Raw genomic sequence first — 14,790 nt, 5'->3', positions numbered from 1 at the left:
CACCATTTCAGTTTCGGGTTGCTCTTTAGACACGATTTCAAGGGACACTTCCTCCTTGACCGTCTCCTCAGCAGCCACTGAGATCTGTTCGGCCACTTGTTCTTCGGCCGGAATTTCAACAGTGGGTTTCTCTTCCACTGCCTCCACAGTCTCAGCAGTGCTGATTTCTACACCCACGCTCTCTTTGGGTGCTTCGGCGGTTGTGACTTGTTCAGTGATTTCTGCCTCCGTGATTTCAGCAGCTTCCTCGGTAGTGATTTCAACACCCACTTCCTCTGCTCTCTTCTCAGAGGGAGCAAACTCGGCCACGACTTCCTCCTTCTCCTCCTCAGGTGCTTCTTCCACACCCAGTTCTGCGCTGACATCCTCGGAGGGTTTCTCCTCCGGGATTTCAACCACCATTTCAGTTTCGGGTTGCTCTTTAGACACGATTTCAAGGGACACTTCCTCCTTGACCGTCTCCTCAGCAGCCACTGAGATCTGTTCGGCCACTTGTTCTTCGGCCGGAATTTCAACAGTGGGTTTCTCTTCCACTGCCTCCACAGTCTCAGCAGTGCTGATTTCTACACCCACGCTCTCTTTGGGTGCTTCGGCGGTTGTGACTTGTTCAGTGATTTCTGCCTCCGTGATTTCAGCAGCTTCCTCGGTAGTGATTTCAACACCCACTTCCTCTGCTCTCTTCTCAGAGGGAGCAAACTCGGCCACGACTTCCTCCTTCTCCTCCTCAGGTGCTTCTTCCACACCCAGTTCTGCGCTGACATCCTCGGAGGGTTTCTCCTCCGGGATTTCAACCACCATTTCAGTTTCGGGTTGCTCTTTAGACACGATTTCAAGGGACACTTCCTCCTTGACCGTCTCCTCAGCAGCCACTGAGATCTGTTCGGCCACTTGTTCTTCGGCCGGAATTTCAACAGTGGGTTTCTCTTCCACTGCCTCCACAGTCTCAGCAGTGCTGATTTCTACACCCACGCTCTCTTTGGGTGCTTCGGCGGTTGTGACTTGTTCAGTGATTTCTGCCTCCGTGATTTCAGCAGCTTCCTCGGTAGTGATTTCAACACCCACTTCCTCTGCTCTCTTCTCAGAGGGAGCAAACTCGGCCACGACTTCCTCCTTCTCCTCCTTAGGTGCTTCTTCCACACCCAGTTCTGCGCTGACATCCTCGGAGGGTTTCTCCTCCGGGATTTCAACCACCATTTCAGTTTCGGGTTGCTCTTTAGACACGATTTCAAGGGACACTTCCTCCTTGACCGTCTCCTCAGCAGCCACTGAGATCTGTTCGGCCACTTGTTCTTCGGCCGGAATTTCAACAGTGGGTTTCTCTTCCACTGCCTCCACAGTCTCAGCAGTGCTGATTTCTACACCCACGCTCTCTTTGGGTGCTTCGGCGGTTGTGACTTGTTCAGTGATTTCTGCCTCCGTGATTTCAGCAGCTTCCTCGGTAGTGATTTCAACACCCACTGCCTCTGCTCTCTTCTCAGAGGGAGCAAACTCGGCCATGACTTCCTCCTTCTCCTCCTCAGGTGCTTCTTCCACACCCAGTTCTGCGCTGACATCCTCGGAGGGTTTCTCCTCCGGGATTTCAACCACCATTTCAGTTTCGGGTTGCTCTTTAGACACGATTTCAAGGGACACTTCCTCCTTGACCGTCTCCTCAGCAGCCACTGAGATCTGTTCGGCCACTTGTTCTTCGGCCGGAATTTCAACAGTGGGTTTCTCTTCCACTGCCTCCACAGTCTCAGCAGTGCTGATTTCTACACCCACGCTCTCTTTGGGTGCTTCGGCGGTTGTGACTTGTTCAGTGATTTCTGCCTCCGTGATTTCAGCAGCTTCCTCGGTAGTGATTTCAACACCCACTTCCTCTGCTCTCTTCTCAGAGGGAGCAAACTCGGCCACGACTTCCTCCTTCTCCTCCTCAGGTGCTTCTTCCACACCCAGTTCTGCGCTGACATCCTCGGAGGGTTTCTCCTCCGGGATTTCAACCACCATTTCAGTTTCGGGTTGCTCTTTAGACACGATTTCAAGGGACACTTCCTCCTTGACCGTCTCCTCAGCAGCCACTGAGATCTGTTCGGCCACTTGTTCTTCGGCCGGAATTTCAACAGTGGGTTTCTCTTCCACTGCCTCCACAGTCTCAGCAGTGCTGATTTCTACACCCACGCTCTCTTTGGGTGCTTCCGCGGTTGTGACTTGTTCAGTGATTTCTGACTCCGTGATTTCAGCAGCTTCCCCGGGAGTCATTTCAACACCCACTTCCTCTTGCTCTTTAGACACGGTATCAAGGGTTGAGGTTTGGATGTTTCTTACCTTAGATTTCTTAAGTTGTCTTTTGTCTTCTATGACGATTTCTTCAGATATTGCAGAGTCTGATAAATTTTTCTCTTCATTATCACATAATATTGGAGTGTCTTCTTCAGACAGTTGAATTTTTTCCTTGTAAGTGACTAGTACCTCTTGAGGAAGAGTTTCCTCAGAGTGGAGAGATAAAGTTTTCCTAACCTCTTCTTTTATAAAATCATCAAGTATATTATCAACCTCACTTAACTGAATATTAGAAAAATCTGAGCTAGTTTGAGATAGAGTGTCAGAAACCTTTGGTGAGATTTGGGGGGAAATGCCTACTGATTCAAAAGGTTTAACTTTCTCTTTATCAGCATCTAAATAAAGGATTGCCAATAAAAAAGAATGAAATCTTCTCCAATGAAGATTTTCAACTGTGTAAAGTGTCTTTACTTGAATTACCTGGGTAAATTTCATATTGATTTCATATCAGTAAAGTTAGGTTTTTTAATATTTTTGTTTAAACTTTTTGAAGAATAGTTCATAAAGACAAAAGAGTCATTTATAATCAGCATTTGAATCCTGTCTGGAACATTTTATGTCCATGCTTTCTTTCCATCATATTTTCTACTTTATAAGGTGTGTTTTTTTGGTTTAAACAGTGTAAAGTTCTATGATACATTGATACACTTTGTATGCAATATCATCGTAAGTATTATAAACCTACCTTGAACTTCCTGTTGCAGTGTTATGTTGAAGTCAGAGGTAATGTCCTGTGGTTTGATTTCAGCCTCTTCTAATAAAACAAAAAGGAAAAAATACATCCAACAATTAGTAAATGCTGTTTAAACACATAAGCTAACTCTTAAAGTTGCAGGAGTCTCTAACTATGCATTTGATTTTTTAAAGTCAAAACAGCAAATCAAGTTAAATGTCATATGAAAAAGGAATTCTTGGTTAGATGGGATTAATATCTCTTCTTGATCATTCATTTCCCTATCTTATTACATGGTATAATGGATATGAATCATTTCCTCTCTTGAAAAGGGCCTTGCTTTTCAATTTAATGATGTAAAAAGCCCTTCTTCAAAGGATGTTTCAAGTCAAGTTTGGTTAACATTGAAAAAAAATTGAAAATTAAAATTAAAATTAAAATTAAAATTAAAATTGAATTGGTTTGGGTGAAGTAATAAATGCAAAAAGTTACAGATTACAAGAAAGATTGACAGACAAACATATTACAGGTGATCAGGAAAACTCCCTTGAACCTCAACCTATATATATCTATACTACTATATTAAAATAATAGACTCGAGTTTTTGGTCTTAATACCGATAAATCGGAAGAATACTGTCGTTTGTTTTATATATTTTCAACATTATTGGTACTTGAAGATTACCAATTTGTTTTTATTTTTTCTCAGTTAAGCTTCGCTAATTATTAATCAACAAAAATTCCTCAAAAAATCCCGGAAATCATCTGGATTTTTTGGATTTTACAATCTTGCGCTTGCGCAATACATTTACGCTAACGGGAACTTTAGTTTATGTTTACACAATATCATATTTGCATGAATAAACTCAGAAATGATAATACAAATACGGGTAAATTTTTATTGAAAATTTGCTATATATTCTGTTCATAATTATATATTAACGACTTCTTATGAGAGAAAGTATAAAATACTGTATACATAGTTAGTTGTTATTTTCGCCCTTCTACACTTCCAAACAGTTACGTCCCGTCTTAAATTCGCCCAGACACGCATGTGTACTAAAGGATAAATTGGATCATTGAAATTCGCCCAGTTTTAAATTCGCCCGCTGATAACGAGGACAAAATGGGCAAAAATAAAACAGGGCGAATATTTCCCTGTATACAGTAACAAATATACATTTCCACTAAGTACTTACTTTTGTCTTTGCGATGACAAAGAATATTTGATAACTTGCAAAAAAATTCACATTATATTTCTTAGGAGAGTGCACATAGAATATGTTTTATCGTAACTATGAACAATGTCCTACGGACCCAGTTTTACGATAGAATGCGTTCCATGTATTGTCTCTGTAGCAAAGAAAGTACGTGTACGTTGGTGAAAAAGTGTTGAATGTTATATCGATTCATTCATTTTCTCCAAAATCGTTCCGGAGCGATTCTGCAATTTTCTGCTACATTACGGGTATATGGGAGGCAATCCAACTGTGGTGAGGGCCTTTCCCGAGACACAGATTATTCAGACTAAGGAAAGTGTTGTAAAATTAATAGCATTATTGTATGCTTATAGCATTGTTATGTAAATGTCAATAATACGGTGTGTCGATGTACCCATTTTGTAAATGTCCGATATGCAATGTCAACCCGTGCACGCACGGGTCAAAGTCTAGTATATATATATACTGATTGCACAGACATGCTTTATTTTCACAAATTCAGCAATCTGGCATGTAGAATTTGACTACTGGTTATAATGTAAAAGAACAACACTGGACAAGATATTACATATGGTGGAAATGGTCAGGGATGTGGGTAGCTCTGTACCTGTCATAACCAATTCAGCCATGGTTGCTGCAGACCCCTCAGGGTTGGTGGCTTGACAAACGTATTCCCCTTCATCCTCTTTAACAGTTTTGTCAATAGTCAGTGTGCAAGTCCCATCCGGTGAGCATTCCGTCTACATAATGAATTCAATTAAATCATGATTAATGGTCTCATTAAACCAGTACAACATGTTATAAGACGATAAAAACTCATGATAGAAGTCATTATTAAGAAAATATTCATTAACAATGCACAAAGCTAAATTATTATAACTGGCATGATGTGGAAATAGAGCAAGATTTTACATTAAAATCAAAGGCCGGAACGGCCACAAAGGCGTCGAGCTGACATTTTTTTCTTTTATATAGAATGATACCAATAATTTGAATTTCTGTATTAATAGTCATATCAAATGATATTAGACTTAGAATAGAAAGTATATGAATTATGTTTACTGCTGCTTTAAAAACAAAAATCAGTATATTTTCTTATAAAATAGGTAGTGGTGCTTTTTTAATACAATAACTCATCATAATTGCAAAAATCGAAGAAATTCCAAAGTTCAAAAATAATTTGTTTCTTTCTGCTTCAAACAGTCTTTGAACAACTTTTACAGGTTCATAATTTGAATACATTAACAGTGTGTCCCTAATTATAATAATAAAACCTACATTATTTATTTCAATTCCCATTTGAAACAAGATTTCCTATGGTATGGTTGTTTACAAACAAATCCACAACACGTGCTATCTAAAATGCTCGACCAAACTAACTGCATTATCGAGTTTATTTTTTGCAACGAAATTACTAGATACGTTTATCGCTTACATTTATTTTGGAGACCGTGCCCGATAACAAATAAATTTACATCTAAAATGTTATTTCTATCGGGCACGGTCTCCATTTGAAATGTAAGCGATAAACTAAAATAATATCTAGTTAATCTTTACACTTAGGCCTGATTGTATTCATCCGCCATTTCTTGATTAAGCAAATTTATTCTTATGCAATGAGTTATCAATCACCAGGGAGGCAAAGTTGGGTTTTTTGTACACAATTTAGTTGAATAAATGGAATAAAAAATTTTGTAATACGTTTAATACTTTTAGGAACTTATTTCTTATGCGCATTTAAAAGGCGGTGCAGCGCGTGAATTTTTGGACGATTGCCAATCCAGACGATCGCTAGAAGGCTGCCGAGCATTAGCTCGACGCCTTAAACAAGAGGCCCAGGGGCCACATCGCTCACCTGAGCAACATTTGCCTTAATTCTGATCAAATTAGCATTACAGTATCAAAATATCTTGACAACGAAGTACAGTAGATCTTGCTAAAAAAAAAAATTGAAAATCTGCCAATTTTTATCCACCTCTTTCTTTTGGTAAATACCAAGCCCCTTTTGTTGTTGTACCTGTAAGATGATTTTTCTCTTTTCCTATATACCCCCCCCCCCATTTTGTTGCCCCACTTTTCTTTAGGGTATCATGGTTTCATCAAACTTATATCTGCATAACCTGTGCTTTCACACTAAGTACTGAGTTTTGGACCGAAAAACTTTCCCAGAATATTTTTAAAGATTTTCTCTATACATGTATATGTAAAAATTCAAACCGCCATCACGGCCCCGCCCTACCACTAGGGACTGTGATTTTGAATTTACACTACCCGAGGATGCCTCTACACAAGTTAAAGCTTTTCTGGCCAAAAGGTCTTTAAAAAGAAGATTTTTAAAGATTTTCTCTATATATTCCTATGTAAAACTTTATCCCCCAATTGTGGCCCCACCCTACCCCCAGGGATCATGATTTGAACAAACTTGAATCTACACTACCTGAGGATGCTTACATTTAAATTTGAGCTTTCTGGCCTAATAGTTTTTGATAAGGAGATTTTTAATATATATTCCTATGTAAAAATTGATCCCCCCATTGTGGCCCCGCCCTACCCCCAGGGACTATGATTTGAACAAACTTGAATCTACACTACCTGAGGATGCTTCCATTTTAATTTGATCTTTTCTGGCCTAATTTTTAAAGATTTTCTCTATACATTCCTATGTAAAAATTCATCCCCCTATTGTGGCCCCACCCTACCTAATTTGATCTTTTCTGGCCTAATTGTTTTTAAGAAGAAGATTTTTAAAGATTTTCTCTATACATTCCTATGTAAAAATTCATCCCCCTATTGTGGCCCCACCCTACCCCCGGGGACCATGATTTGAACAAACTTGAATCTACACTATCTGAGGATGCTTCCACTCAAATTTGAGCTTTCCTGGCCTAATAGTTTTTGAGAAGAAGATTTTTAAAGATTTTCTCTATATATTCCTATGTAAAAATTCATCCCCCTATTGTGGCCCCACCCTACCCCCGGGGACCATGATTTGACCGAACTTGAATCTACACTACCTGTGGATGCTCCCATTTTAATTTGAGCTTTTGTGGCCCAATACTTTTTGAAAAGAAGATTTTTAAAGATTTTCTCTATATATTCCTATGTAAAACTTTATTCCCCTACTGTGGCCCCACCCTACCCCCGGGGACCATGATTTGAACAAACTTGAATCTACACTACCTGTGGATGCTTCCATTTTAATTTGAGCTTTCCTGGCCCAATAGTTTTTGAGAAGAAGATTTTTAAAGATTTTCTCTATATATTCCTATGTAAAAATTCATCCCCCTATTGTGGCCCCACCCTACCCCCGGGGACCATGATTTGACCGAACTTGAATCTACACTACCTGTGGATGCTCCCATTTTAATTTGAGCTTTTGTGGCCCAATAGTTTTTGAAAAGAAGATTTTTAAAGATTTTCTCTATATATTCCTATGTAAAAATTCATCCCCCTATTGTGGCCCCACCCTACCCCCAGAGACCATGATTTGAACAAACTTGAATCTACACTACCTGAGGATGCCTCCACACAAGTTTTAGCTTTTCAGGCCAAATAGTTTTTGAGAAGAAGATTTTTGAAAAATACCAACAAATTTTCAATAATTCTCAATTATCTCCCCTTTAAAGAGGGCGTGGCCCTTCATTTGAACAAACTTGAATCCCCTTCACCTAGTGGTGCTTTGTGCCAAATTTGGTTGAAATCTGCCCAGTGGTTCTTGAGAAGAAGATGAAAATGTGAAAAGTTAACGACAACGACAACGACGACGACAACGACAGACAACGGACAAATTGTGATCAGAAAAGCTCACTTGAGCCTTTGGCTCAGGTGAGCTAAAAACACATCTTTCCCTCTATCCCTGAAATTATTGTTAATGCTTAACTGCCAAGCCTCTAACATTAAGGAATCAAGTTCCTTATTCCTTTTTTTGTCATATTCTCACTCTATAAATTTATTTAAATTCAATCCTTCCACTAAAATGTTAGTCTAAGAGTTGCAAGGATATCAGTACATGTATACCCTTTCATAACCGATCATCTAAGCTGAACTATAAATAGCAGGAACTCCTTTTGTCCTACTGAATTTGTGAGGTCAATGACTTTTATATAAATTTTAATTATAAAGGACATAGACTCATAATGAGACCCAATTTATGTCAATTAAAACTTGTGTTATGTTAAGTGAAAACATTATTAAAAGAGTTAAAAATTAACTTGAAATATTTTAAAGCCGTTATTCATTTTCTTTCTTTCCTGTAGGGAAAGGGTAGGGAAAGGGTTTGATATTAAATGAAAAGCTGAAATAAAGCTAAATGTTAATTGAATATAATTCATTTAACTAATAACTCTAAAAACTCATATTCATCGCTCATTTACATGTATACTGAAAAATCACAGAGTTAGTTAATAAAAGAAATAGTTCCAACCATTTAGTACGAACTTTTAAATGTGATTCTACAACTCAAAAACCTGTGTTATTGAAAGATCTATGGAAATGAAATGAATGCGATTTGTTTACCTGGTATGTTGCAGAGTCTTCTATTACAGCATCATCCAACAACCAAACAATGTCTGGTTTTGGGATTCCAGACACAACACACCGGAATTGGACAGGTTGTCCCTCTTGTACAACCAATTTTTCCAGCGTTGTAGTAAAAACAGGTGCTTCCCCTTTGGGAATTTCAGGTGCAGCTTCATCCTCTACAACTTCTTCCACGTCTTCTTCCTGCGGTACGGTGTGTGATACAGGTAGTTCCTCCTCGGGCCTCAGCAGTTCCTCCACAGCAATCACCTCCTCCACCGGCTTCTCTTCCTCAAGATCCTTGCTGATCAACTCCTCAGTCTCCTTGGCAACGACCTCAGAGACCTCTGGAACTGCTGCCTTGAGAGGAACTTCTGTCTTTTCAGGACGAGCTGACTCGGTCTGAACTGTGAATTCTAGCGGAGTGGTCTCAGCAGACTCCGCTGTCACAATCTCGAAAGAAACTTCCTCCGTCTCAGAAGTGACGACGTCACTTCCTCTGGTTTCAATTGTTGAGATTTCAGATTTCTCAGGGACCACTTTTTCTGTGGTCTGTGTATCTAGACCCTCCAGTAAGTCAGGGGTTTCCTGAACCTCTGCTAATGGCTGAGCTTCCTCTTCTCCTTTTGGAAGCTCTTCTGTTCCAATGAAAAAAGGAAAAACAGTTATATTCAACATCAAACATTTGGAAAAATAAATAAGTCAGCTATATGCCGAAAGAATAAAAATCCAGTTTAACAGTCATACTTGATTAGCAAAGATTTAATTTCCTTTTCATTAAAATAAATTAAAAGATTCTGATTTGTAATTCAACTGTTTTTCAATATTGCACTCATTTAGTGCACAGAATAAAAAATCAGATAACATCTTATTTTTTTCGACTTATTTTTGTGAAATTTATGCAATTCAAACAAATGAACTTGTTTCCCTGATAGATTTATTATCAGACATAGATTTCCTTAAATCTCAAAGAAATGTTAATCTTCTCACTATCCTCAGCTGCATTTATTTAACTCAATATTCTCCCTATGTTCTGTGATGTGTATCAGTAATATTAACAAATCCATTTGAAAACAGATAAACAAATATAACTCTATTCTTGTGACAAAAAAAACATCCTTCCTGTAAAAAGTACTTTGCTATTTAAGCTTCATCTCTCAGTTTAAACAATTGTTTGAATATTTAAACCAATGACACCTCATTCAAGCCATCAATCAAATTCTTTGATGACATTGGCTTAAATAAGTCATATCTTATGAAGTTTAGAAATACCAAAGTACATCTGACAGCTCAAAGGATTTATAAATTCCTTGGTTCATTCAAAATTAAACCTGTCCGGTCCAGAGAATTCTGACATGCCAACACTGCAGTAATGATCGTTCAGTCAACTCCTGAGGCATGCAAGGGTGAACTCTTCTACAAAACTCAACACATGCATTAGAACAAAATAAAGAATCCAGGAATAGGCATGTACATATTGATATAGCCAATGGGGATCTTGAAATTGTTCAATTTTTTTAAAGAATATATAAGAATGGTGGGGGGGGGGATACAACAATTCCTTGATTCCTGGATTCTTGTTATAAATCATTGTAGCATGACAGTTACAGAATGTAGTGTTTGTTAAAAGTAACAGTTAAAATATCAAGTCCATCTAAATAAATGCAAACATATTCAATGCGACCGAGGATAATACGCGATACACAAAATTAATATACATTTATCAAAATAGTCCAGACTGAAAAAAAAATCAAGTCTATGATTTAGAGGATCACTTATGACTAATGTATACCTTAGAAAATTGTTTTAAAAAAATAAATATGCGGGCAGGTAAAAACAACAAACAGGCAACAAGTATTAATGATAAAAAATAGTTTCTGTAATGCAGGTGAGCGTATTCTATTTCAGTAAAAATATTTTAACAGTTTTATAGGTTTTTTTGTGCATATTCTACAATTACGAAGAGATAGAGACAACAACAGAACTTATAGATGAATTTTTCAGACCTGGATAATCCAAGTCACACTGGACAACAGTGACTATAGTTTGAGACAGGTGTGTGGAGATTCTGGATCATGCAGAAAGCGACCACAAAGTACAACATAGCCAGACAAACGGACATGCACAAGAAATTAGACGAGACAGCTGCTTTCAATGAAATCTTTTTATTTGGTCCTTCACAGGTAGAATCTGTCGGACTATGATTACAATTATTGGACTATAGTAACAATTTCAATCACAAATTTTGAATCTGTGCTTCCTATGTCAGCTTAATGCATTATCCAGAATCTATAGCCATCTAAACAGATAACTGCTTTTTTTGAAATATACATTCTAATATGTGTGCTTATCAAATAAGCTCACCTGCATTGTGAACCACAAATGTTTTAAAAGCAAGGTCCTTTTTAGATGTTTGATTAAGTCCCTGAGTGACTCCTGAGGGTAAAAATAAATCCTACTTCTTTTATTTAGACTGGTTTGCTGCATTCACCAGGCATTATTTCTTCATTGAACTTGCTTGTAAAACAGTTGTTTACAAAAAATAAATTTTAAATGCACAAACAAAATAAAACAAGGGGAAAATAACATAATTGTTCATATTCATATAATAAAAGCTGACCATGCAAAATATTAGATTGTAATATTCATAATCTTTGAACCTAACTGCTAATAAAATTTTAAAACTTCATGATTATTAATGCATACATAGTTGTTTTCATATAATATATATGTGCAACAATTATTGTGGATCAAAACGAAAGAAAAAGACAAAAGAAGAAACAGCTACCAAAACTGTAAATCCAATTTACAACTTTCCAAATTAAGAAAATAAAAAATAATATCAAAAGCAGCAAATTCATGCTTTCATCTTCAGGTAAAAAGGGTGGGAAACCTAAAACTGGCAAAGTTTCTGCGGGACAGGTGACATGATCTTGAAATAAATCATCTGATTGGTCAGTTTCACTCTCAGCATCAAATTGAGACTCTATAAGGGAAACATAATTTTCCAACGTTTCGTACACATATAATTTTCAAAGATTACTTCAACAAGCTTAAGCCTTGATTTTCTCTTTAAAATTTTCATTTCAAAGTGACAATGTTTGGATTTAAATAATATATCTTATATAATTCACATTTATTTACTTGTAAGTTATACTTTTTTTTGGCATTTGATATAACTCATGAAAGACACAAAGGACAATACACATCACTACATCTATCACAAAATCTTGGAATGCTTACTATGTGTGCATCTACTGTGTGTATTTCTATTTGATCTAGACTACTGGAGTAAATTTGTCCAATCAAGGCCACTAAGAGTGTAATCTAACCAACCAGACGATCAAGGGAAACAAAGACTTATGTAACTGTTTCAATTTTTGATAATCTACCAACAAAGAACCAAATCTTAAAATTTTAGCTTTCCTTACTTGTCTGTAAATGGCTGACAAATTTGGTTGTCCTATCATACACAAGTACATCTCGAAAGTTTACAACCAACTACAACCATTTCAGATAAAAGTCAGGCTTAGCTCTCTAGTTGATATGTTTATGAGATCAAAAGGTTTAACAAAGAGCTGCAGGTCATCTAAAACAATCTAGTTTGGGAAACATCCCATTATAAGATAAACAGTCAATAAAACTAAGCAGTGGTCACTGTTTGCGATTTGTCCGAACTTTTTTCCAGTGCATTTCGACATATACTTCAAGTTTGTAGACTTCTTCATGCAGTAAGACACAAGCACCAGCATTCGACTCTAGACAAACGGAACAGAGTAAAATTGGGTTATCTTAAATTCAAATGAAATAATGAAATAAATACTAGTAAAATTTGAAATGACTCACACACTTAACATCATAGCATTTGGAAAATGTTATAGTATTTTTCAATATGAAAAGCTGAAAAGTAAAATTTCAAAAAGCAAATAGCCAAAAAATTAATTAGAAAGGAATTTTCGTAGTTGTTTTAAAACTTGAGTGAATTATTTAAGTGCATGCACAGAAACAGATGTATTACATGTTCACTTTAAACAGAGAAACAGTAATGCAATGAACGACTTGGTTGGGATTGAAAAATAAAGCCACATTGTCAAAAAAATCACCACGATTAAAATATTAGAGAGCACACCCCTTTATAGTTCTACATTCCTTCACACCATGCATGAAAAGAAAAACCAACTAAGATTTTTCAAAATTATTTTTATTTGAAAGATATCAACTTAAATACAAAAAAGCTCCCAATCAAATAAAAAGGGTATACAAACAGAAATTCCTGTCTGAAACCATATAACCTTAGCTCTCACCACAAAATGCACCAATTTAAATACTTTCTCTTTCTGATTTTAATATCACAGACAAGAATGATCCAAAAAGAGATCATTATTCATGTAAAATTCATTTATCCCTGTCATGGAAAAAGGGCAATCAGATGACAAAAAAAGTTGTGACAATGTGGCTTTAGGTCTTCATTACAAACATTACGGTCATTCATTGCAGCAATTTCTCATTGAAAGTAATGAGCCAAGATGTGTTTCCATTGGTTTTAAATTGAAATATCTGATGATTAACTTCTACATAACAAGTCAAAGCAAGCTAGCTACTACAGTGTAGATCTAATGAAGAAAAGCAACTAAAGCAGGTTCCATGAAAATCTGACAAAGTATCAGCAAGACAGGTCTAGGAATGGAAGGTAGAAACAAGTTTATCTGCATCGAGAACTCACTCAGAGAATTTCAAGTGCAAGTGAGGTCAGATTCTCAAAAACTGCATTAAAAATTTGGATTAGCAAAACATTCACAGGATTAAACATCAGTTATGTGAAGTAACTTAGTTGAAAAAAGTAAACATTCCATTAAATCAATGATTCATATCACGTTAACAAATTTGAGAATTTATCGCCTGTGGAAATTTGCTAAATCCAAAACTACTCAATCTAATTTGTGTGAGTGTGGAACAAAGCAACTCTAGGAGTGCACGTTGCCATAGCAACTGGTGAATCTTACTTTCCACGAAAAGTTCGGTAACTGTACTGATGGCACCATAGCTAGTAACGGCCTCACACTTGTACTCAGCCTCATCCTCAAGGAACACATTGTGGATCGTCAGGCGGCACACTCCGTGTTCAAACTCAGTGACAAAGTGCTCGTCAGGGGTTATAGGCTCTTCATCCTTAAATATATCAATAATCTAGTTATCAATATTGATGTTTATACAACAACCTAACTTTCTAGTCTGAAAATATCTTGAGAGGAAATGTATGCAAAATAGGCCACACTAGCAATTCTGGTCAATGGTTTTACCTGGTACCAGGTAACAACAGGTGTTTCCTTCCCAGTCACCTCACACTCAATTGTAACGGATGATCCCTCAGTAGCTTCGAACTGTCGATGGAGGGTCTTTGTGAAACGGGGAGCTTCACTTACTCCCTTATCTTCTTTTACTGTAATGTCTACCGTTTCCTCTGTTTTTATTGTTTCTACAACAAAACATTTTAAAATAATTACACAGTCTTCTAGATGCATGTAAATTTAAGACTGCAAATCAGTTTTTAACATGGCACAAAAGATTGGAATTCATACCAGGTTTTGGGGTACTCTCTAGTGTGATCTCAAGTGCTGATTTATCGCTGCTGACAATTTCCTCCTGTTTTGTCAACACAATTTCAGTTGCACTAATCTCTGGAGCTTCTGTTATGTCCATTTCAATGGAAATACCCTGAGGTTGCTCTGCAACATTGATATCGGTTTGACTGACTTCATCGGGTTTGGAAAACTCCACTGATATTCCACTCTCTTTTCGTTTGGGGCGTTCTCTTTGCTTTCCTTCATCTATGCCTAACAATTGTAAAAAAAACTCAGTAAATATGGAAAATTGCCTTTGTTTTAGAACTACACAAACACTACAGTAGAAGTGATGTGTTTTGGTAAAGTGGAGGATAAGATAAATGTGCATGGTTGGAAAAAACACACAAACACACTTTCAACCATTTAAATATGTAATGCAAAGTATCTGAAAGACAAAAAATAAGAAAAGATGACCAGCAAGTGAGACAAAAAGTGTG

The 14,790-nt window shown here is 37.0% G+C and overlaps 1 protein-coding gene across 5 annotated transcripts in view; it reads right to left on the bottom strand.

Moving 5' to 3' along the window:
• The window catches only part of LOC128191973 (titin-like), a 259,892-nt gene that overhangs the window by 155,429 nt on the left and 89,673 nt on the right, over positions 1 to 14,790 (bottom strand). For all 5 annotated transcript variants that reach the window (XM_052864366.1, XM_052864367.1, XM_052864369.1 and 2 more), the window contains 6 exons: positions 14,309 to 14,563; positions 14,030 to 14,205; positions 13,733 to 13,898; positions 8,727 to 9,367; positions 4,819 to 4,951; positions 3,005 to 3,073 (listed from right to left, as the gene is read on the bottom strand). In XM_052864366.1, coding sequence (XP_052720326.1) covers positions 3,005 to 3,073; positions 4,819 to 4,951; positions 8,727 to 9,367; positions 13,733 to 13,898; positions 14,030 to 14,205; positions 14,309 to 14,563 — 1,440 coding nt within the window. The remainder of the gene's footprint in view (positions 1 to 3,004; positions 3,074 to 4,818; positions 4,952 to 8,726; positions 9,368 to 13,732; positions 13,899 to 14,029; positions 14,206 to 14,308; positions 14,564 to 14,790) is intronic.

Source organism: Crassostrea angulata, chromosome 7 (assembly GCF_025612915.1).
Source record: "Crassostrea angulata isolate pt1a10 chromosome 7, ASM2561291v2, whole genome shotgun sequence".
Classification (NCBI taxonomy): domain Eukaryota; kingdom Metazoa; phylum Mollusca; class Bivalvia; order Ostreida; family Ostreidae; genus Magallana; species Magallana angulata.
The sequence above is the reverse complement of the archived record's forward strand: the minus strand, read 5'-3'. Positions and strand labels throughout refer to the sequence as shown.